Raw genomic sequence first — 25,552 nt, 5'->3', positions numbered from 1 at the left:
GTTGCCCCTCCACCTCCGTCGTTCCAGTGGAAACAATCCGAGTTTTTCCAACCTCTCCTCATAGCTAATGCCCTCCAGACCAGGCAACATCCTGGTAAACCTCTTCTGTACCCTCTCCAAAGCCTCCACGTCCTTCTGGTAGTGTGGCGACCAGAATTGCATACAATATTCTAAGTGTTGCCTAACTAAGGTTCTGTACAGCTGCAACATGATTTGCCAATTTTTATACTCTATGCCATGACCGATGAAGGCAAGCATGCCGTATGCCTTCCTAACTACCTTATCCACCTACGTTGCCACTTTGTGACCTGTGGACCTGTACGCCCAGATCTCTCTGCCTGTCAGTACTCCTAAGGGTTCTGCCATTTACTGTATACCTCCCACCTGCATTAGACCTTCCAAAATGCATTACCTCACATTTGTCCGGATTAAACTCCATCTGCCATTTCTCCCCCCAGGTCTCCAACCGATCTATATCCTGCTGTATCCTCTGACAATCCTCATCATTATCCGCAACTCCACCAACCATTGTGTCGTCCACAAACTTACTAATCAGACCAGCTACATTTTCCTCCAAATCATTTATATATACTACAAACAGCAAAGGTCCCAGCACTGATCCCTGCGGAACACCACTAGTCACATCCCTCCATTCAGTAAAGCACCCATCCACAGTTATCCTCTGTCTTCTGTGACTGAGCCAGTTCTGTATCCATCTTGCCAGCTCACCTCTGATCCCGTGTGACTTCACCTTTTGCACCAGTCTGCCATGCGGGACCTTGTCAAAGGCTTTACTAAAGTCCATATGGACAACATCCACCGCCCTTCCCTCATCAATCATCATCGTCACTTCCTCAAAAAACTCAATCAAATTAGTAAGACACGACCTCCCCTTCACAAAACCATGCTGTCTTTTGTTAATAAGTTCGTTTGTTTCCAAATGGGAGTAAATCCTGTCCTGAAGAATCCTCTCTAATAGTTTCCCTACCACTGACGTAAGGCTCACCGGCCTATAATGTCCTGGATTATCCTTACCGCCCTTCTTAAACAAAGGAACAAGATTGGCTATTCTCCAGTCCTCTGGGACCTCACCTGTAGCCAATGAGGATGCAAAGATTTCTGTCAAATTGTTTTGCATGCAGATAGTTGCACAAACAATAATTGGGTGAATCACTAGTTAATCCATTTCTTGGTGTTGCCAAGGGAGGAATGAGTCTGTATTCACTGGAGTTTAGAAGGATGCAAGGTGATCTTAAACACAAGATCATGAGGGGACTTAACTGGGTGGATGTTGAAAGGATGTTTTCTCTTGTGGGAGAGACTAAAACCAGAAGGCACAGTTAAAAAATAAGTAAATAAATAAGGACTCTCCCATTTAAGACAGACGTGAGAAATTTTTTCTCTGGGGAAGTCCTACATGGAGAGCAGTGGAGGCAGGGTCATTGAATGTTTTTAAGGCAGAGGTAAACAGATTCTTGACAAACAAGGGAGTCAAAGGGTGTGGGGGGTAGGCAGGAAAGTGGAGTTGTGTCCACAAACAGATCAGCCATGATCTTATAGAATGGCTGAACAGGCTCGAGGGGCCAAATAGCCTACTCCTCCTAGTTCATATGAATGTTGCCTAGGGTATCAGCAGAAATTCCTGCTCTTTTTCAATTAAATGGGATCATTGGTCTGAACCTGTGGAATGGGCTGACAGGACCTCCATTTAATGCCTTTCCAAAGGACAAAGCAGTACTTCCTTGGTATTGTAGTGAAATGCTCGGCTGGATGAAGTGCTCAAGTGAGACTTCAACGAACAATCTTCTGTCTCAGAGATAAAAGTGATACTAACCGAGTCCCATTGACCCAACGTTCTCTTTTTAACAATGCATTTTAACCAGGTATTTCTTGTGTTCTTTCCCAAAATATTTTTGTTCTTTAAAGGTCTTTTCCGCCTCCCCATCTACCTCTGCCCAAAATGAAAGAAAATTCTCCCTCAGATATTCATTCACTTGCATGTACCATGTGTTCCCTTTCTTTTTTTCTCCCAGGTGTATCCCTGTACAACAATGAGCCATTTTCAGTCATGCTGTTTGGGATGGTGACTAAATTCTGCAGTGGCCACGCTCCCCATTTCCCCATGAAGAAAGTTCTCTTGCTGCTTTGGAAAACTGTATTGGTAAGTTTCAATGAAATGGGAGAAGTTAGTTTTCATCATTAGTATTCTGTGTTTAAAGAGGTTGATTCATCCTCCACTTTTAAAAAGTAAAAATTGCCTACCTTCACAGTGGCTTAGAGCGGAAGTCTTATGTGAAGTCAGAAAAAGGTCCCACTTTTGATCCATGGTTTGCTTTGTGTTAATTTTCTAAACCAGCATGAGGTTTAAAATTGGCCTCAGTACCCTGGGCTAAAGTGGAGGAATATTAATGTTTTGTGTTCCTGATTGCTGTCTAGCGATTCCCATTGAAAAGTGTCTTACAGGTGGGTGCTAGACTGGGGCATTGTGGTGCCCTTCAAAGTCAAGCATCTTATTTGGGCAGGAGCATGAAGAATGATCACTTGAGCAATATTTCAGAGGCATGCTGGTGGTTGTTGAACCAAGACCTGGGTTAACATTTATAGATGATTAAAATCTCCAACAATTATATAATCTCAACTGTATGTGAGAGTTCACTTTCCTCAGGCTTAAAATTCCCAATTCAGCATGTGTTGACACAAGTTTTAGTTAGCTTTTAAGTGTTAGGATAACATTTTAGGTGAAACCCCAAGAAGTTTTTACTTTGTTTTTTAATAGCTGTCATTGGGAGGCTTTGAAGACTTGCAGGTTCTTAAAGTGAAGAAACGTGAGGCACTTGGTCTCCCACCACTTCCTGAAGACAGTATCAAAGTGATCCGTAACATGAGAGCTGCCTCACCACCGGCATCTGCGTCCGACTTAATAGAGCAGCAGCAGAAACGTGCTCGCAGAGAACACAAGGTGAGAGATGTGCATTCACCAAATCAGAACCATTGATCACTGATATTATGGTCATACCAATTCTGGCACCAGTTTCGGCTCAGCTCTTGAATTTGCACTTCAATTAGCTGATTTGCAATTCAATTGCTTCATCACAGTAAAGCACCAGCATGGACAAAAATTCTTGCCTTTTGATTTGTTTTCAAATGTAATTGTCAACAAAAAAATCTTCTTGAGACACTCAGTTCCCTTTCTTCCACCACAGTTTCTGATCTCATTGACATTATGAATGCAGTGCTCCCTTCTGTCGCCTTGGCCCCTCCGATCAGAAAGGGATGATATAGGGCTGGCAATGAATGGAAGTAGATGTCATATGTAAGATTGTAAAGGTTCAAATATATGGAAATACAAATTGCAAAGGCCATTAGGGGTGAGAAAGGAAGTCAGGAGGAAATGGTGAAGTCATGGAATAAGTTAGCAAAAAAGGTGGTTGAAATGTACAGTATACATTTGAGTTAATTGAATAATTTTGGTAAAAATGGATTGAGAGCATGGGCTTATCTCTTAACAAATTTCGTACAGGCTGCTGTATCTACTGACTTTTTCCTATTCCTAAAAGTTCTTATATTTCCCACGCAGGCACTTATGAAGCAGGATAATTTGGATGCTTATAATGAGAAGGACCCGTACAAAACAGACGATCCCCGTGAGGATGATGACGAGAATGATGATAACGACAACTCTATTGAGACAGAACCATTTTCGTTGGAAAGGGAAGAGGTTCTGCCACCACCAATCCCGCATGCAACTTGTGAACGATTATCACTCCCAAAGGGACTGCCTTGGGCACCAAAAGTAAGGTGAGGAGCTTCTGCTAATTGATTGTTAAATGTGTCTGACTATACTAGATGTGCATTCTGAATTTATTTAGTTTTTCTAAGCATATCATTATAAATTCCTGTCCAAACATTAATGATCGTTCTAAAAATAAATTGGCAAGTTTTCTCTCCTTCTTGGAAATGCTGTTTTCTCCCCTACACTTAGACTAATACAATATATATGGAGAGGCAGTGGCGTAGTGGTATTGTCACTGGACTAGTAACCCAGAGACCCAGGGTATTGCTCTGGGGGACATGGTTTCAAATCCCACCAAAGCAGAAGGTGAAATTTGAATTCAATTAATAAATCTGGAATTAAAAAGCTAGTCGAATGGCCATGAAACCATTGTCGATTGTTGTAAAAACCCATCTGGTTCACTAATGTCCTTTAGGGAAGGAAATCTGCTGTCCTTACCTGGTCTGGCCTACATGTGACTCCAGACCGACAGCAATGTGGTTAACTCTTACAAGCCCTCTGAAATGGCCTAGCAAGCCACTCAGTTTGAGGGCAATTAGGGAGGGGCAATAAATGCTGTCTTGGCCGGTGACACCCACATCCCATGAATCAATAAAAAAAATGTATGTTTCATATGTGAACCTGGACACTAAGGCCAAGATTTTCCACTCCTGCACTTGCCAGCCTTTGCTTTTCTTTCTGTTTGAAATGAGAGAGGAAGGGGACCACAGCTGGCAAGCATAGAAAAGCCAGCCTGATTGTCACCAGGTTATTCAGCTATGAAGCGAGTCACCTCGAAGCCTGATCCTGTCCTTATTCATGTTAACACGTGCATGTGGAATCAGCGGGTAGTGATTGGGGACAGAAACTCGAGTTCACCTTGTCCCCTTAGAGTAGTGCAGCATAAAACTGCCTGGAATATTGCAAGTTGAAGATGATGGAGGTGCAAGTAATTTCTCAGTTTTTGTATTGTACACAGCCTGTTCAGTTAAATGCACAGTACCCTTAATTATTTTTTGCCTGGCCCCACACGCACGATAACTTACAGGGTACAATTTGTGAGTGGACTTTGCACATTGCGATTTGCTATGCAGCCGCCTGTTTGCAGCTTACAGGGAACGTTGGAGTTATATTGATAAAATGATAAAATTGTGGATATTTTCCAACAAGGCAACAGTAACTATTTTAATTTTTGCTAACTGATACCTGAAGTGAATCGTGAATCATTTTAATTTTGTAAAGTTTATGCCAAAATCCTCCTCATGCATCTGTTAAATTTTCCCTGTGATGATAAAGAACCTTTTCTTTTCCCCACAGAGAAAAAGACATTGAAATGTTTTTAGAATCTAGCAGGAGTAAGTTCATCGGTTATACTTTAGGAAAGTGAGTATCCAATTCTGTTGTCCTGTTGCTAATCATTCCTTTTGATTTTTAGTGCGTTTAAGTTTTTATAAGCTAGAAATGAATTTTACCGGGCTGTTAATTAAGTAAATTGCTATGGTTACGCTGCAGAGATGGGCATATGTCTCGTCCCACTTATTTCTGGTAGTGTTCCTCAAGAACTGTATCTTTGCTGCTCAGGCTTTCCACTCCTCATTGTCCATACCTGCATATGAAAGGTGTTGTAGAATGTTTTTGACTTTATTAATATTTTTGCAGCTTTAAATGTTTTGTGTTCGCACGAAAATACATACAAACATAAATAAAAACAAAATACTGCAGATGCTCAAAATCTGAAATAAAAACAAAGTGCTGGAAATACTCAGGTCAGGCAGCATCTGTGGAGAGAGAAGCAGAGTTAATGTTTCAGGTCTGTGACCTTTCATCAGAACTGGCAAAGGTTAGAAAAGAATTAGGTTTTAAGCACGTGAAGGGGATGGGGGTGGTGGTGGTGGTGGTTTGTGGGGAAGAGAACAAAAGGAAAGGTGTGTGATAGGGGAGATTAAATAACAAAGCTGTCCTGGGACAGGCAAAGAGTGTTAATGCTTGTGGTGAAAGACAAAGCATTAGTCCAGAGAGAGTGTTGATAGCAGAATAATGAGCAGCTTGGTCCAGATGAAAAACGGGCACAGGCGTATGTATGGCACATCCATACGAACATACAAATTTGGAGCAGGAGTAGGCCACTTGGCCCCTCGAACCTGCTCCACCATTCAGCTAGATGATGGCTGATCTGATTGGAACTTCAACTCCACATTCCCGCCTACCCCCAATAACCTTCCATCCCCCTTGCTAATCAAGAATCTATCTACCCCTGCCTTAAAAATATTCAAAGACTCTGCTTCCACCACCCTTGGAGAAGAGCGTTCCAAAGACTCACGACCCTCAGAGAAAGAATTTCCTCTCATCTCTGCCTTAAATGGGCGACTCTTATTTTTAAAGTGACCCCTAGATCTAGATTCTCCCACAAGAGGAAACATCCTTTCCACATCCACCCTGTCACGACCCCATAAGATCTTTGTTTCAATCAAGTCGCTTCTTACTCTTCTAAACTCCAGCGGATACAAGCATAGCCTGTCAAACCTTTCCTCATAAGACAGCCCACCAGGTATTAGTCTAGTTGACGCTGTGGCATCGTGGTATTGTCACTCAACTAGTAAGCCAGAGATCCAGGGTATTGCTCTGGGGACATGGGTTCGAATGCCACGACGGCAGAAGGTGTAATTTGAATTCAGTTAATAAATCTGGATTTCACAGCTGGTTTAATGGCCATGAAACCATTGTCGATAGTTGTAAAAACCTATCTGGTTTCCTTTCGGTAAAGAAATCTACTGTCCTCTGGCTAACATGTAACTCCAGATCCACAGCAATGTGGTTGACTCTTAAATGCCTCTGAATGGCCTAGCAAGCCACTCCGTTCTAACTGCTACAAAGTCAATAAGGAATGAAACCGGACAGACCACCCGGCGTCAACCAAGGCACCGGAGACAACGATGGCAAACCCAGCCCTGTCGACCCTGAACAGTCCTCCTTACTAACATCTGGGGGCTTGTGCCAAAGTTGGGAGAGCTGTCCCACAGACTAGTCAAGCAACAGCCTGACATAGTCATACTCACAGAATCATACCTGACAATGTCCCAGACACTGCCATCGCCATCCCCGGGTACGTCCTGTCCCACCGGCAGGACATACCCAGCAGAGGTGGCGGCACAGTGGTGTACAATCGGGAGGGAGTTACCTTGGAGTCCTCAACATCAACTCCGGACCCCATGAAGTCTCATGGCATCAGGTCAAACATGGGCAAGGAAACCTCCTGCTGATTACCACCTACTGCCCTCAGCTCCATGTTGAACACCAGTTGGAGGAAGCACTGAGGGTGGCAAGGGTGCAGAATGTACTCAGGGTCGGGGACTTCAATGTCCATCACCAAGAGTGGCTCAGTAGCACCACTACCGACCGAGCTGGCCAAGTCCTAAAGGACATAGCTACTAGGCTGGGTCTGTGGCAAGTGGTGAAGGAAAAATATACTTGACCTCATCCTCACCAATCTGCCTGCCGCAGATGTATCTGTCCATGACAGTATTGGTATTCTGTCCAATTTTCTGACCTGCCACCTGTCTTAACGCAATTATATGCATTTTCTTTAAGTACTATATTTCAACTCGGGTGGTGGGTCGTCCCCTTGGAATTTTTTTTGCTTGTTGGAATGTATCTTATCAGTGGATTCTGAAATATTCCCTTAAATGTCTGCCACTGCATCTCTATTGACCTATTCCTTAACCTACTATGCCAGTTTACTTCAGCTAGCTCTGCTTTCACAGCCTCATAATTGCCCTTATTTAGGTTTAAAATGAGTCCTAGACCCACTCTTCTCTCAAACAAAGTAAAATTCAGTCATATGATCGCTGTTGCCTTGGGGCGCCTTCACTATGAGGTCATTAATTAATTCTATCTCATTGTACGATACCAGGTCTAGTATAGTCTGCTCTCTGGCTCCAAAACATGCTGTTCCGAGAAGCTATCCGGAAAGCATCCTATGAACTCCTCATCGAGGCTACTTTTGCCCATCTGATTTTTTCCAGTCCATATGTAGATTAAAATTCCCCATGATTATCACTGTACCTTTCTGACAAGCACCCATTATTTCTTCCTTTATACCCCATCCTATTGTGTGCTTACTGTTAGGGGTCCTGTAAACCACTCCTACAAGTGTCATCTTGCCTTAATCATTTCTCATCTCTACCCAAACTGCTTCTGCATCCTGGTTTCCTGAACTTGGAGCCACCCCTCCACCTTTTCCTAGCTTCCTGTCCTTCCTAAATGTCATGTACCTTTCAATATTCAGGTCCCAATCTATGTCATCCTGCAGCCAAGTCTCTGTCATTGCTATCAGATCGTACTTATTTATTTCTATTTGTGCTATCATGTTCATCTGTTTTGTTTCGAATGCTACATGCATTCACATGCAGAGCCTTTAGTTTTGTCATTTTGTTATTTTTGTAACCTCTAGCCTGGTCTGCTGATTTACTGTTAGATTTGTACTCACTTCCTTTCCTGTCATGGCCTGTTTATCTTTTCCCATATCAATACCTTTCTCTCTTGCATTGTCTGTACTCTTTGATTTATCAGATCTTCCCAAATTTGATCCCTTGCCCCACTATTTAGATTAAAATCTCTCTACTTTCCTAGTTATGCAGCTCGCTCGAACACTGGTCCCAGCACTGTTGAGGCGTTGACCGTCCCAACGGTGCAGGCCCCACTTTCCCCAGTACAGGTGCCAGTGCCCCACAAACAGGAATGCACTTCTACCATACCAGACTTCGAGTCACGCATTGATTTCTCTAATATTATGTGTCCTGTTCCAATTTCCACATGGCTCAGGTGATAATTCAGAGATTATTACCTTTGAGGTTCTGTTTCTTAATTTGGTGCCTAGTTCCTCATACTGACTATGCAGAGCCTCCTTCCTTGTCCTGCCTATGTAGTTGGTTCCTATATGGACCACGACGACTGGATCCCTCCCAACCCATTGTAAGTTCTTCTCCAGCCCTGAGCAGATGTCCCGAACCTTGGCAATGGGCAAGCAACACAGCCTTCTGGTCTCTCACTCTTTGCTGTAGAGAACAGTGTCAATCCCCCTCACTATACTGTTCTCTAATACCACTGCTTTCCTTTTTGCTCCACTTGCTTGAACGACTTCCTGTACCATGGTCAGTCTGCTCATCTACACTACAATCCTCGTTCTTGTCCATACAAGCTGCAAGAACCTCTAATTTGTTGCTCAATTGGAAGGGCTGAGGCTGCTCCACTCCCACCTTCTTGATCCCCTTACCTGCCTGCCTTGCAGCCACATCCTCCTGTCCCTGACAACTGACCAAAACAGATGACCCTATCTTGAGGGGTGTGAATGCCTTCTGGAACAAAGTGCCCAGGTAACGTTCCCCTCCCTGATGCATGGCTAAGTCTTCAGGTTAGCCTCCAGCTCATCGACTCTGAGCTAAAGCTCCTCAGGCCGCAGGCTGTTAGTACAGACATGGTTGCCATGGATTGCCGTGGCATCCAGGAGCTCCCACATGCTGCAGCTGCTACACATCACCTGTCTTGCTATCTATATTGTGTTAATTAAATTAAATTTATTTTTCTTAATTTATAGTTCCCCTGCTCACCGAACTCCCTCACTTACCAAATTCCCTGCTTCACACTTTGTGCACTCAGGCAGCACTCAGTGCTGCTTGAAGATGAGGGATGGAAAGGTTTCTAAAATATAGTGCTTTCCATTTCCTGGACCCAACATCATAACATTAAATAGGAACAGGAGTGGATCATATGGCCCTCTGAGCCTGTTCCACCATTCAATATAAGCATGGCTGATCAGGGCTTCAACTCCACTTTCCTGCCTGATCCCCTTTAACCTTGACTCCCTGAGACACCAAAAAATCTGTCTTTACCAGCTTTAAATATATTCCGCGATGGAGCATCTACTACTCCCTGGGGTCAAGAATTCCAAAGATTCACAATTCTTTGAGTGAAGAAATTTCTCCTCATCTCTGTCTTAAATAATTTTCCCCTTATCCTGAGACCAAGCCTCCATGTTTCAGATTCCCCAACCAGCAGAAACAGAGTCTTAGTGTCTACACTGTCAAGCCCCTTCAGAATCTTGTACGTTTCAATGAGATCACCCCTCATTCTTCTGAACTCCTGAAAATATAGGTCTAGTTTGCTCAGTGTCTCATCATAAGACAACCCTCTCATCGTAGGGTCCAATCTAGGGACCTTCGCTGTACTGCTTCCAATGCCAGTATATCCCTCCTTAAATATAGAGACCAGAACTGTACACAGTACTTCAGATGTGGTTTCACCAAAGCCATGTACAATTGTAACAAGACCACTTTATTCTTGTGCTCTAATCCAAAGGCCTGCTCAGGTCAGGAATAAGAACCCGACTGAACCACAGCGGACCCGAGCCCGACCCGGCCCGTGTCCCTCCGATTTCGTCCTGCCCCCGGCCCGACCCGAGCCTGACACCAACTCAACCTGACCCAAGCCCGACCTTACCATCCCTTTACTTCCCTTCCGACTTGGAACCTGCAACGTATGTGTGATAATGTCCTAGTGACATCACTCGCTCACTGTGCAGATTCAGTTTCGTCCTGGACTCCCAGCTCAGGTAAGTTTTTTTTTTTTTTTTTTTTTTTTAAATTTCAATACTTACCGGCAGAGTACTTACTGTGCATGTCCGGCCTGGCCCGACCTGACGCGAGCCTGCAAGCTGCACCTGGAAGAGGGACCTGACCTGACCCGACCTGAACCCAACATGTCGTTGGGTCTGTTCGGGTCGGGTAGCAGGCCTTTACTTTAGTCCCCTTCCAGTTAAGGCCAACATGCCATTTGCCTTCCTAATTGCTTGTTGTACCTGCATGATAACTTTGTGTTCCTTGTACGAGCATACCCAAGTCTCTCTGAACATCAACGGTTACAAGTTTTACACGTTTTAAAAAAAAAAATACTGCTGTTCTATTCTTACGACCAAAATGAATAACCTCACACTTCCCCATGTTACATTCCCATCTGCCACCTTGTTACCGCTCACTTAATCTATCTGTGTCTCTTTGGAGCCTCTCTGTCCTCCTCACACCTTGTACTTCCACCTACCGTTTTATCATCAGCAAATGTAGATACATTATTCTCTTTCTGTTCCTTTAATTAATACAGATTGTAAATAGCTGAGGCCCCTGCACTGATCCTTGTAGCACTCCACTAGTCACAGTCTGCCAACTTGAAAATGTCCCATTTATGCCTACTCTTTGCTTCCTGTCTGTTAGCCAATCCTCTATCCATACAAATATTTTACCCCCAACTCCATGAGCCCTTATCTTGCCTGTTAACCTTCTGTGTGGCACCTTATCAAATGCCTTTTGTAAATGCAGGTATAGTACATCTTCTGGTTCCTTTTATCTACCCTACTAGTTACCTCATCAAAAAATTCTATCGGTCCAAACATAGGAGCAGGAGTAGGCCATTCAGCCTGTCGAGCCTGCTCTGCCATTCAGTTAGATCAGGTTTGTCCAATATATGGCCCACGGGCCAGGATCTGACCCGCACATGTAAACTGTACCTGGGGTCATTCCTTATCTTTGCCAGGGGTCCGTGACTGGAGGTGGGAAATTTCCCATTGTCGTCGTCTTGCTGACCGGCCTTTTTAAAAACATCACACTGTCAGCGACTTTTTTTAAAAGCCCTCCAGAAAACCCCGAATGTGTCCGAAGTTGGGAAGCGCGCTCCTGCTTCAGCAGCTGTCAGCTGTGCAATTGATGGCACGATGTTTTTAAACAAACTGACCAACCACAAAGCTGAGCGTTTTTACTCCCTGCAACTGTTAGAGGGGGAAAACAGAGAGTGAGAGAGAAGGGGAAAACAGGGAGAGGGGAGAGAGAGAGAGAGAGATAAAGATCACTCATGACAGATGGATATCTATCCTGAATACTCAGCATCGCTACAAGTGTGCATGCAGACATTGACTCCTTGTGCAAGCGAAAAAATGCCAGGTACTGGAATAAATCAATGTCCAACACAAAGATGAGAAAGTAGGTCAAAAAATTAATCGTCTCATTTAAAAGTTTCTTCACAAAAATGCATATTTGTTGCTGTTTTGATAACTTTTTAATGCCTTTATCTTTCCGAAATTGTCTCACCAGACCTCATGTAAGACAAAAATTGTAATGTGGCCCCCATGTGAAAAGGTTGAACAACCTTGAATTAGATCATGGCTGATCATCTACTTCAATGCCACTTTCCTGCGTTACCCCCATATCTCTTGATTTCATTATTATCCAGATATCTATTGATTTTTGTCTTGAACATGCTCAGTGATTGAGCTTACACAGCCCTCTGGGGTAGAGAATTCCAAAGATTCATAGGAACAGAAGAAGATAGGAACAGAAGTATGCCATTCAGCCCCTCGAGCCTGTCCCGCCATTCAATGAGATTATGGCTGATCCGTGGCCTAACTCCATATACCTGCCTTTGGCCCATATCCCTTCATATCTTTGCTTAACAAAAATCTATCTCCGATTTAAAATTTACAAGTCTTCTAGCTTCAGCTGCTGGTTGTGGGAGAGAGTTCCAAACCTCTACCACCCTTTGCATGAAATGCTTCCTAACATCTCTCCTGAACAGTCTGCTCCTAATTTTTAGACTATGCCCCCTAGTTTTAGAATCTCCAACCAGTGGAAACAGTTTATTTTTATCTAGCCTGTCTTTTCTTGTTAATATCTTGAAGACTTTGATCAGATCACCCCTTAACCTTCTAAATTCTAGCGAAAACAGGCCTAATATGTGTATTCTCTCCTCGTAACTTAACTCCTGTAGTCCAGGTATCATTCTTGAAAAACTACGTTGCACTCCCTCCAAGGCCAATATATCCTTTCTAAGGTGTGGTGCCCAGAACTACTCTCCGTACTCCAAGTGGGGTTTAACTAGGGTTTTGTACAGCTGCAGCATAACCTCTGTGTCTTTATACTCCAATCCTCTAGATATAAAGGCGAGCATTCCATTAGCCTTTTTGATTATTTTCTGCACTTGCTCGTGGCATTTTAAAGGTTATGCACCTGAACCCCCAAGTCTCTTTGCACATCCACTGTACTTAATCTCTTCCCATTTAGAAAGTACCCTGCTCTTTCCTTTTTTGGTCTAAAATGGATAACCTCACACTTGCCCACATTGAAATCCATCTGCCACAGTTTTGCCCATTCACCTAGTCTGTCAATATCTCTTTGCAATTTTAGACTATCATCTAGGCTGCCTATAATGCCGCCTAGCTTTGTATCATCAGCAAATTTGGATATATGACTTACTATGCCATCATGCAAGTCGTTAATGAATAATGTGAATAATTGAGGCCCCAACACAGATCCCTGTGGGACACACTAGTCACATCCTGCCAAACAGAGTACTTATCATCCCCACTCTCTGTCGCCTACCACTCAACCAACTTCCTAACCATGTCAATTTGCCCTCAACTCCATGGGCTGCTACCTTAGTTAACAGTCTCTTATGTGGGACTTCATCAAATGCCTTCTGGAAGTCCAGATAAATAACATCCATAGACATTCCCCTGTCCACTACCTTAGTAATAATTCACAACCCTCCGAGTGAAAAAATTCCTCCTCATAGTCTTAAATGGCCTACCCCTTATTCTGAGACTATGTCCCCGGTCCTAGACTCACCAGCCAGGGGAAACATCCTATCTACATCCATCCTGTCACACCTTGTAGGAATTTCGTAAGTTTCAATGAGATCACCTCTCATTCTTCGAAACTCTAGAGAATACAGGCTCAGTTTCTACCAGCTTCAGCTGCTTCATCAATGACCTTCCTTCAATCATAACGTCAGAAGTAGGGATGTTCGCTGATTGTACAATGCTCACCATTCGTAACTCATCAGATACTGCAGCAGTCCGTGTAGAAATGCAGCAAGACCCGGACAATATGCAGGCTTGGGCTGATAACTGGTAGGTAACATTCGCGTCACACAAGTGCCAGGCAATGACCATCTCCAACAAGAGAAAATCTAACCATCTCCCTTTGACATTCAAAGGCATTACATTCGCTGAATCCCCCACTATCAATATCCCGGAGGTTACCATTGACCAGAAACTGAACTGGAGTAGTCTGGGATGGAACATTCAAGCTATGAAGAGAGGTTGGGTAGGCTTGGGTTGTTTTCGCTGGAGCATAGACTGAGGGGTGATCTGATAGAGGTGTACAAGATTATGAGGGGCATGGACAAGGTGGATAGGGAGCAGCTGTTCCCCTTAGTTGAAGGGTCAGTTACGAGGGGACACAAGTTTAAGGTGAGGGGCAGGAGGTTTAAGGGGGATTTGAGGAAGAACTTTTTTACCCAGAGGGTGATGACGGTCTGGAATGCACTGCCTGGGAGGGTGGTAGAGGCGGGTTGCCTCACATCCTTTAAAAAGTACCTGGATGAGCACTTGAAACATCATAACATTCAAGGCTATGGGCCAAGTGCTGGCAAATGGGATTAGGTAGACAGGTCAGGTGTCTTTAATGCATCGGTGCAGACTCGATGGGCCGAAAGGCCTCTTCTGCATTGTATTATTCTGTGATATAAATACTGTGGCTACAAGGGCAGGTCAGAGGCTATGAATCCTGCGGCGAGTAACTCACCACCTGACTCCCCAAAGCCTGACCACCATCTACAAGACACAAGTCCGGAGTGTGATGGAATACTCTCCACTTGCTCGACACCATCCAGGACAAAGCAACCCACTTGATTGGCACCCCGTCCACAAATATTCACTCCCAGCGCTACTGGCACAGTGGTAGTGGCAGCAGTATGTACTATCTACAAGATGCACTGCAGCAATATACCAAGGCTACTCAGGCAGCACCTTCCAAACTTGTGGCCTCTACCACCTAGAAGGACAAAGGCAGCAGATGCCTGGGAACGCAGCCACCCGCAAGTTCCCCTCCAAGCCGCACATCATCCTGACTTGGAACTATATCACTGTTCCTTCACTGTCGCTGGGTCAAAATCCTGGAACTCCCTTCCTAACAGCACTGTGGGTGTACCTACCCCACATGGACTGCAGTGGTTCAAGAAGGCAGCTGACCATCATCTTCTCATGGGCAATTAAGGATGGGCAATAAATGCTGGCCTGACCAGTGAATCCCACATCCCATGAGAAGAATTAAAAAAATTTTAAGTAGGGAAGTCTTGCTACAATTTACAGGGCATTGGTGAGACCACACCTAGGGTACTGCATACAGTTTTGGTTTCCTTACTTAAGGGATTTACTTGCATTGGAAGCAGTTCAGAGAAGGTTCATAGGCTGATTCCTGGGATGCAGGGGTTGTCTTGTAAGGTTGAGCAGATTAGGCCTTATACTGTTGCAGTTTTGAAGAATGAGAGGTGATATTGAAACATACAAGATTCTGAGGGGGCTTAACAGGGTAAATGCTGAGAGGATGTTACCCCTCGTGGGAGAAAGTAGAACTAGGGGGAACAGTTTCACAAGTTTTTCCGTTAAAGCCATGAGGAGGAATTTCTTCTTTCGAAGGGGTTGTTAATTTTTGGAATTCTCTTCCTCAGCAAGTAATGGAGGCTGGGTAATTGAATATATTGAATGTTGAATTAATCAGAAATATTGACCTGCAAGGGAGTTGAGGTTTATTGGTGCCAGGCAGGAAAGTGGAATTAAGGCCACAAACTGATCAGCCATGATATTAAATGGTAGAGCAGGATCAAGGAGCCAATTGGCCTACTCTTCCTATTTCTTATGTTTTTAGATTAATGTACAGCACAGGAAACAGGCCATTCCACCCAACTGGTTTATGTTATGTTTCACCCAAGCCTCCTTCCACACTACTTCCTCTCACCCTATAAACATTACCTTCTATTCCTTTCTCCCACATATTTAAATGCATTTATGCTATTCACCTCAACTACACCATGTGGTAGTGAGCCCCATATTCTAACCACTCTTCGGGTGATTTAGGTTTCTCCTGAATTCCCTACTGGATTTATGTCACTCTCTCGTATGTTATATTTATAGAAATATAATATTTTCTGGTCTCCCCCAGAAGTGGAAATATATTTTCTCTCTCTACCCTATCCAACCCCCTTCATAATTTTTGCTATCACCCCTCAGCCTACTCTTTTATAGAGCCTGTTCATCTTAAAAAGATATACAGTTTTCTGTAGTTCAGATGCAATGCTCCCTTTAAGTTTTGTTTGCTGTTGCACTGTGCAGTTTCTTCAAGTTTGACGAGCGGCTTTGTATCTAAAAGGGAACATTGCTTTTGTGCGGCCTGTTTGTTCCCTACGCAGCACATCCCAAATGCTGTGCAGCCGCGCACCTGCACAGCTTGGAGGGAATATTGCTCAGATCTCTCTTAACTGGATATCTGGATGAAGCCAGAACTGACTAGTTTTATTCAAGTGTGCAGAAAGACCCATTTTCCTGTGTCTTGGTGCCTGTGACCAGTGTAAATGTCTCTGCTGCTCAGTAATATGAGCTAAATACTGCTTTCAATGATGTCATCATGTGTGTGTCCCATCTTGGTTTTTGTGCTTAATAGTGTGACTGGTTGATATTGTGATGCCACCGGGCATTTGTGGAATGCCCAGTTTGTCGTCCGTTCACAGGGAGACTGAAAGTGACATTTGAAAGTACATTCACGCGAGTGTCACTTGTAAGCTAACCTATAATATCAAAGGCCCTTTATGTTTTCTCCTACCAAAGTGACTGCTGACAATGCAGCCCAGCGCCGACGTCATCAGAGTGCTCCCAGCTTTGCGCAAGCGCAGAACAGACTCTTGCTGTCAGTTTGGTGCTGCACATGCGCAGCCTACGTCAGCACCTGGCTTGCCAGGACTAATTCGTGCATGTGCGAAAATGTCATCCCATACTGCCAAGTCTGCTCGCTGCTTATCCCCCCTTGGCCACTTGTTCCCCGCTTCACTCCCCCCCCACCCCCCCCCCCCCCCCACCTTCCTGTGGGCCACTCGCTCCCCACCTCGCCACTTCGCACCCCCCTGCCTCTGCTCCCCACTCCCTCCCACGATCGCTGTCTCTCTTCCCTGCACGGAGGAAGCAGGGGAGAGAGATAGTGACAGGATAGGCGGGGTGGAAAACTGCGAGCGAGAGTGGGAGGGAGGAAACGCTGAGGCGAGTGGGGGAAGTGGCGGGGAGCAAGCGGCAAGCAAATGGGTGTGGGAGGCAGTGGCGAAGAGGAACCGGGTACTGTTGGGGGTGGGATGGAGGCAACATTCTCAGCCACTTGGGGTTGGAGTTTCATTTGTTTTTGTGATAAATTGAGCAGCGTCATGTTTACTAATGGCAGCTGCCAAAAACATCGCAGATAGTGACATTTCAGTGCATGAGGCTGCATTTGTGTATGTGCAAGTACTGCACCACCTAGTGGTCGCTTTGTTAGCAAACACAGCCTTCTCTCACTGCTCATAAGATGCCCCCCATCTGCTGAGTCTGGGGCAGTAGCTGAGAGACCAGCAAAATGTGAGAATGGTCAACATTTTAAAATCAAACTTGGATGCTTCAAACAGGCTTTTAACAAATCCTTTTAAATGTGCCACGTTTCAGAACTGATGGAACAGTAAGAATAAAAACAGAAAATGTTGGAAATATAAGCAGTTCCTTCAGCCTGTGAAAATATGGAAAATAATTAGTATTTCATGCAGAGACGGAGAGAAAGGGGCCTGTGAATGGGAAGAATACTCTTGTAGACCCAGAAGCATTACAGGAGAATTGCATTGGAAAGTTGCGGGCGCGCTCGCAAAGATAGCTGCATCTTTAAATTTATATTTTTTCTTTGCAGTGACACTGATACCGTTGTTGGATTACCACGGCCCATCCATGAAAGTATCAAAACCCTTAAACAGGTAGGCGGGGAGGTCCAGCTTTAACCTGTCCGATGGCAACATTTCTTCAAAAATAGTAAATGTTTTTATAGAGCTTGTTTTCTATTTTGATACAAAAAGTGTACAGCTGAAACAGACTCCAGATGTTTTGCTTTTTTCTCTCCATCTTCTCCCATACTCTGTATCAAGCTAGACTTCCACAGGCACCAACACTCCAATAACTTGCCCAAGTGACCATTCTGATTGTTGTGAAACACAACTGGTTCCCTAATCTCTTTTGGTAAAGGAAACCTGCCCTCCTTATTCAGTCTGGCCTATATGTAACTCCAGTTCCCCACTAATGTGGTTGACTCTTAATTGCCCTTTTAATTGACCTAGCAAATAGCTTGGTTGTATCAAACTGCTGTATAGAATAAGAATAAAATCAGATAGACCACTTGACTGTGACCTAGGCATCCAATTAGGACACGACAATGACAAAACCAAACCAGTTGACCCTGTAAAATACTCCTCACTAACATCTGGGGACTGGGGCCAAAATTGGGAAAGCTGCCCTGCTGACTATTCCTGACATAGTTATACTTTTAAGCCAGCGCCTCAGACTTCTTCACCATCTGGGTATGTTCTGTTTCATTGACAGGACAGATCCACCAGGGTTGGTGGTACACAGTCGGAGGAGAATGGCGCTGGGAATCCAATTAAGTTTCTTTGCTTCAAGTCAAATGGATACAGCAATGGCTCTGGCTGTAGTACTAAAGACTAAAGCTCCAGAACTAGCTGCACCCCCAGCCAGGCTGTTCGAGTTCAGCTCCAACGCTGGAATATACCTGACAATGTCAGACATTGACCAGGTGTTGTCTTGTCCACAAAAAGCAGGGAAAAACGAATCTGTCCAATTACCAGCCCATCATTCTACTCTCAGTTATCAGCAAAGTGATGTTTCGATGACAGTGTTACCAAACAGCACTTACTCAGCAATAACCTGCTCACCGATGCTCAGTTTGGGTTCCACTAGGGCCACTAAGCTCCAGACCTCATTACAGCCTTGGTCCAAACATGGATAAAACGAGCTGAATTCCAGAGGTGAAGCGAGTGTGACTGCTGTTGACATCAAAGCACCATTTGACTGAGTGTGGCATCAAGGAGCCCTAGCAAAATTGAAATCAATGGAAATCCGATTACCATCACTGAATCCCCACCATCAACATCCTGGGGGTTGCCATTGACCAGAAACTTAATCAGATCAACCATATAAATACTGTGGCTACAGGAATAGGTCAGAGGCTGGGAATTCCGCAGCAAGTAACTCACTTCCTGACTCCTCAGAGCCTGTCCACCATCTGCAAGGTGCAAGTGATGGAATACTCTCCGCTTCCCTGGATAAGTGCAGCTCCAGCAATGCTCAAGAAGCTCAATGCTATCCAGGGTAAAGCAGCCTGATCCATTGGCACCCCATCTACCACCTTAAACTTTCATTCTTTCCACCAACAGGTGCACAGTGGCAGCAGTATGTACTTTCTACTTGCAGCAACTTGCCAAGGCTCCTTCAATAGCCCCTTCCAAACCCATGACCTCTACCACATAGAAGAACAAGGCAGCAGACATGTGAGAATACCTCTCCCTGCAAGTTACCCTGCCCCACCTACAATACCCCCCCGCCCCCTCCCAAAGCCACACAACCATCCTGACTTGGGTCTATATCCCTGTTCCTTCACTGTTGCTGGGTCAAAAACCTGGAACTCCCTTCCTAACAGCACTGTGGGTGTACCTACACCACATGGACTGCAGTGATTCAAGAAAGTGGCTCACCACCACCTTCTCAAGGACAATTAAAGATGTAGCAACATCCACATCTGATGAACAAAAAAAAAATGGGCAAGTTAAACTTGCTGATTACCACCTACAGCCCTCCCTCAGCTGATGAATCTGTACTTCTCCATGTTGAACATCACTTGGAAGAAGCATTACGACCATTCGACCATATGAATTAGGAGCAGAAGTAGGCCATTCAGTCCGTTGAGCTTGCTCCACCATTTAATAACATTATGGCTTATCTGTTTCTGTCTCAAATTCCACACTCCCATCTACTCCTGATAATCTTAGATTCTTGTTAGGCAATGGAATCAATCTACCTCCACCTTAAAAATATTCAATGACCCCGCCTCCACCACCACCTGAGGCAGAAAATTCCAAAGTTGCACAACCCTCTGAGGAAAAAAAAATTCTCCTCATCTCTGCCCTAAAAGGGTGGCCCATAATTTTAAAACAGTGCTCCCTAGTCCTGGACTCACCCACAAGAGGAAACATCCTCTCCACATCCACCTTGTCAATACTGTTCAGGATCTTATATACTTCAATCAAGTCTCCCCTCACTCTTCTAAACTCCAGTGAAAACAAGCCCAGTCTGACCAATCTTTCCTCATAAGACAACCTGCTCATTCCAGGTATCAATCTAGTAAACCTCTTCTGAACTGCCTCCAATGCATTTACATCCTTCCTTAAATAAGGAGACCAAAACTGCACACAGTATTTGAGATCTGATCTCACCAACGCTCTCAATAACTGAAGCATAATATCCTTACTTTTATTTTTAATTACCCTTGTAATAAAGGATATAATTCCATTAGCCGCCTTGATTGCTTGTTGTACCTGCATATTAACCTTTTGTGACTCATGCACTAGAACACCTAGATCCCTCTGCACTTCAGAATTCTGCAGTAATTCTCCATTTTATTAATACTCTGCTTTTTTATTCTTCCTGCCAAAGTGAACAACTTTACATTTTCCCACATTATACTCCATCTGCCAGATTTTTGCCCACTCACTCAATCTATCTGAATCGGTCTGCAACCTCCTTATGTCCTCTTCACAACATACTTTCCTAGCTATCTTTGTGCCATCTCAAATTTGACGACCATGCCATTGCTCCTCTCATCTAAGTAATTGATATAAATTGTAAAAGGTTGAGACCCCAGCACAGACCCCTGCGGGACTCCACTCGTCACGTCCTGCCAATCAGAAAAGGACCCATTTCTGCATACTCTGTTTTCTGCCAGTCAATCTTCTATCCATGCTACATGTCCCCTACACCATGAGCTAGTTTGCGCAATAATCTTTTGTGTGGCACCTTGCCAAATGCCTTCTGGAAATCCAAGTACAGTATGTCAATGGGCTCCCCTTTATCCACAGCACATGTTACTCCTTCAAGGAACATTGAGGTTAGCAAGAGCACAATGTACTCTTGGGGACTTCAGTATCCATCACCAAGTGGTTTGGTTGCAGCATCGTTGACTGAGGCCTAAAGAACGTAACTTCCAGACGTGGCTTGCAGGAGGTGGTGAGAGAGCAAACACAAGGGAACAACCTACTTGATGACTTTCTTACCAATCTACCTGTTGCAGATGTATCTGTCCATGAAAGTATTGTTAGGAGTGATCATGCAGCAGTTCCTCTGCAGACAAAGTCCTATCTTCACACTGAGGACACCCTCTGTTGCATTGTGTGGCATTACACTGTGCTAAATGGGATAGATTCAGAACCGAGCTCGTGGTTCAAACTGGGCATCTATGAGGCACTGTGAGCCATCATAGAGTTATACAGCACAGAAACAGGCCCTTCGGCCCATCGTGTCTGTGCTGGCCATCAAGCACCTCATTATTCTAATCCCATTTTCCAGCACTTGGCCCGTAGCCTTGTATGCTATGGCAGCTCAAGTGTTCATCTAAATACTACTTAAATGTTGTGAGGGTTCCTGCCACTAGCACCTCTTCAGGCAGTGCATTCCAGATTCCAACTGTCGTCTGAGTGAAAACATTTTTTCTCAAATCCCCTCTAAACTTCCTGCCCCTTACCTTAGATCTATGCCCCCTGGTTATTGACACATCCGCGAAGGGAGAAAGTTTCTTGCTATCTAATCTATCACTGCCCATCATGATTTTGTATACCTCAATCATGTCCCCCCTCAGCCTTCTCTGCTCTAAGGAAAGCAACCCTAGCCTTTCCAGTCTGTCTCTCTTCATAGCTGAAATTCTCCAGCCCAGGCAACATTCTGGTGAATCTCCTCTGCACGCTCTCCAGTGCAGTCATATCCTTCCGATAGTGTGGTGCACAGAACTATACACAGTACTTCTGCTGTGGCCTAACTAGCGTTTTATACAGCTCTGTCATAACCTCCCTGCTCTTATATTCTCTTCTTTGGGCCTCCTTATCTCGAGAGACAATGGATACGCGCCTGGAGGTGGTCAGTGGTTTGTGAAGCAGCGCCTGGAGTGACTAAAAAGGCCAATTCTAGAGTGACAGGCTTTTCCACAGGTGCTGCAGAGAAATTTGTTTGTCGGGGCTGTTGCACAGTTGGCTCTCCCCTTGCGCCTCTGTCTTTTTTCCTGCCAACTACTAAGTCTCTTCGACTCGCCACATTTTAGCCCCGTCTTTATGGCTGCCCGCCAGCTCTGGCGAATGCTGGCAACTGACTCCCACGACTTGTGATCAATGTCACATGATTTCATGTCTCGTTTGCAGACGTCTTTATAGCAGAGACATGGACGGCCGGTGGGTCTGATACCAGTGGCGAGCTCGCTGTACAATGTGTCTTTGGGGATCCTGCCATCTTCCATGCGGCTCACATGGCCAAGCCATCTCAAGCGCCGCTGACTCAGTAGTGTGTACAAGCTGGGGATGTTGGCCGCCTCGAGGACTTCTGTGTTGGAGATACAGTCCTGCCACCTGATGCCAAGTATTCTCCGGAGGCAGCGCAGATGGAATGAATTGAGACGTCACTCTTGGCTGACATACGTTGTCCAGGCCTCGCTGCCATAGAGCAAGGTACTGAGGACACAGGCCTGATGCACTCGGACTTTTGTGTTCTGTGTCAGTGCGCCATTTTCCCACACTCTCTTGGCCAGTCTGGACATAGCAGTGGAAGCCTTTCCCATGCGCTTGTTGATTTCTGCATCGAGAGACAGGTTACTGGTGATAGTTGAGCCTAGGTAGGTGAACTCTTGAACCACTTCCAGAGCGTGGTCACCAATATTGATGGATGGAGCATTTCTGACATCCTGCCCCATGATGTTTGTTTTCTTGAGGCTGATGGTTAGGCCAAATTCATTGCAGGCAGCCACAAACTTGTTGATGAGACTCTGCAGGCACTCTTCAGTGTGGGATGTTAATGCAGCATCATCAGCAAAGAGGAGTTCCCTGATGAGGAATTTCCGTACTTTGCACTTCGCTCTTAGACGGGCAAGGTTGAACAACCTGCCCCCTGATCTTGTGTGGAGGAAAATTCCTCCTTCAGAGGACTTGAACGCATGTGAAAGCAGCAGGGAGAAGAAAATCCCAAAAAGTGTGGGTGCAAGAACACAGCCCTGTTTCACGCCACTCAGGATAGGAAAGGGCTCTGAGGAGGAGCACCATGTTGAATTGTGCCTTTCATATTGTCATGGAATGAGGTGATGATACTTAGTAGCTTTGGTGGGCATCCAATCTTTTCTAGTAGTCTGAAGAGACCACGTCTGCTGACGAGGTCAAAGGCTTTGGTGAGATCAATGAAAGCAATGTAGAGGGGCATCTGTTGTTCACGGCATTTCTCCTGTATCTGACGAAGGGAGAACAGCATGTCAACGGTCGATCTCTCTGCACGAAAGCCACACTGTGCCTCAGGGTAGACGCGCTCGGCCAGCTTCTGGAGCCTGTTCAGAGCGACTCGAGCAAAGACTTTCCCCACTATGCTGAGCAGGGAGATTCCACGGTAGTTGTTGCAGTCACCGTGGTCACCTTTGTTTTTATAGAGGGTGATGATATTGGCATCGTGCATGTCCTGGGGTACTGCTCCCTCGTCCCAGCACAGGCAAAGCAGTTCATGTAGTGCTGAGAGTATAGCAGGCTTGGCACTCTTGATTATTTCAGGGGTAATGCTGTCCTTCCCAGGGGCTTTTCCACTGGCTAGAGAATCAATGGCATCACTGAGTTCTGATTTGGTTGGCTGTATGTCCAGCTCATCCATGACTGGTAGAAGCTGGGCTGCATTGAGGGCAGTCTCAGTGACAGCATTCTCCTTGGAGTACAGTTCTAGGTAATGCTCAACCCAGCGGTCCATTTGTTTGTGTTGGTCAGTGATTATGTCCCCTGATTTAGATTTGAGGGGGGGGCGATCTTCTTGGTGGTTGGCCCAAGAGCTCTCTTCATGCCATCATACATTCCTCTGATGTTTCCGGTGTCTGAGGCCAGCTGAATATGACTGCATAGGTGTTGCCAGTAGTCGTTTGCGCAGCGCCTGGCTGTTCTTTGTGCAGTGCTTCTGGCTGCTTTAAGTGCTGCGGATGTTAAATCGCTGGGGGCTTTCTTGTAGTTCAACAGTGCAATGCGCTTAGCGGCTATGACAGGTTCCAGCTCTTCATTATGAGATTGAAACCAGTCTGCATTTCTCTTCGTACTTTTGCCGTAGGTGGTCAAAGCTGACTCATAGATGGCGTCTTTGATGTGGGCCCACTTGGTCTCTGCATCCCCTGTGGGAGTGTTTTGAAGGGCTGTTGCAAGTTAATTTAGAAATTTTTGTAACAGCTGTGGGTGAGAAATTCTGCTAGTGTTGATGCGCGGGTGGCCCTGCTGCTTGGAATGATGCAACTTCTTTGGTCTGAGTCTAACCTTGCTGCACACCAGGGAGTGATCGGTGTCGCAGTCTGCACTGTGGAAGCTGCGTGTGATTTGAACACTGTTTAAGGCGGCTCGCCTTGTGACAATGAGGTCTAGCTGGTGCCAACGACGTGATCTTGGGTGCCTCCATGAAACCTGGTGACAGGGTTTAGTGTGAAAGAACGAGTTGGTTATGATCGGTACACAACTCAAGCAGTCTCTGCCCGTTCTCATTCATCCTTCTAACGCCATAGCGCCCAAGGCAGGAGGGCCATGAGTCATGGTCGGCCCCAACCCTGGCATTCAAGTCCCCCAGCAGGAATAGGTGTTCGGTGTTGGGGATGCTGCTAATGATGTTATAGAGTTGCTTGTAGAACTGGTCTTTAGCTTCAGGAGGGGAGCAGAGTGTTGGAGCAGAGATGCTGAGTAGGTGTACTGGACCAGAGGTGGTGAGCAGTCGGATGGACAGTATGCGTTCCGAGCCATTTGAGGGAGGCTCTATCATGCTGAACAAGGTGTTTCTGATGGCGAAGCCCACTCCATGCTGTCTTGGTTCTTCAGGATCCCTGCCCTGCCAGAAGAAGGTGTAGTCTTGCTCTGCTAGAGATCCACTCGCGGGGAGGCGTGTCTCCTGAAGTGCTGCAATGTCTACATTGAGTCTACTGAGCTTGTTGTTAATGATGGCGGTCTTCCGAGAATCGTTGATTTGTGTAAGGTCTTCCGACAGGCCAGGACACATAGTTCTGACGTTCCAGCTTGCAAAGCGAAGGGCTGGTACCTTCTTTCCTTTTTTCGTGTTGTTTGGTGCGGTGTATCAGTCCACCTTTCGGGCAATGACCCTGAGCTCCAAGCACCCATTGAAGCAGGTAGACTGTGGCGGGACAGAACCTTATTGACCGGGGGCTGCCCGGTTTGAGGCGGGCGGTAGCTGTCCAGTGAGGTGCAATGACCTCTCCCACCGACAAAGGCAACCCGTGGCGCCCAGTTTCTACGCCAATTGTCATCTGCTTTGTGCCTGGAGAACCAGGCGACATTGTCTCAGAATAAGAGGGAGGCCATTTAAGACTGAGATGAGAAGGAATTTCTTTACTCGAGAGTGGTGAATCTTTGGAATTCTCTACCCCAGAGGGCTGTGGAAGCTCAATGATTGAGCAAGTTCAAAGCAGAAATCGATAGATACCTGGATACTAACAACATAAAGGGATATGGGGGTAGCATGGGAAAGTGGCATTGAGGTAGATGATCAGCCACAATCTAATTGAATGGCGGAGCAGGCTCGATGGGCTGAATGGCCTACTTCAGTTCCTGTTCTGC

General features: G+C 45.4%; 1 protein-coding gene across 2 annotated transcripts in view; it reads left to right on the top strand.

Annotated features, from left to right (window-relative positions):
• Positions 1-25,552, top strand: part of LOC137384010 (striatin-interacting protein 1 homolog) — a 223,875-nt gene that overhangs the window by 107,654 nt on the left and 90,669 nt on the right. For both annotated transcript variants that reach the window (XM_068057577.1, XM_068057576.1), the window contains exons 8-12: positions 2,034-2,161; positions 2,777-2,959; positions 3,578-3,798; positions 5,090-5,155; positions 17,569-17,632. In XM_068057577.1, coding sequence (XP_067913678.1) covers positions 2,034-2,161; positions 2,777-2,959; positions 3,578-3,798; positions 5,090-5,155; positions 17,569-17,632 — 662 coding nt within the window. The remainder of the gene's footprint in view (positions 1-2,033; positions 2,162-2,776; positions 2,960-3,577; positions 3,799-5,089; positions 5,156-17,568; positions 17,633-25,552) is intronic.

Source organism: Heterodontus francisci, chromosome 25 (genome assembly GCF_036365525.1).
Source record: "Heterodontus francisci isolate sHetFra1 chromosome 25, sHetFra1.hap1, whole genome shotgun sequence".
NCBI lineage: Eukaryota > Metazoa > Chordata > Chondrichthyes > Heterodontiformes > Heterodontidae > Heterodontus > Heterodontus francisci.
This window is presented reverse-complemented; position numbering and strand designations above follow the sequence as displayed.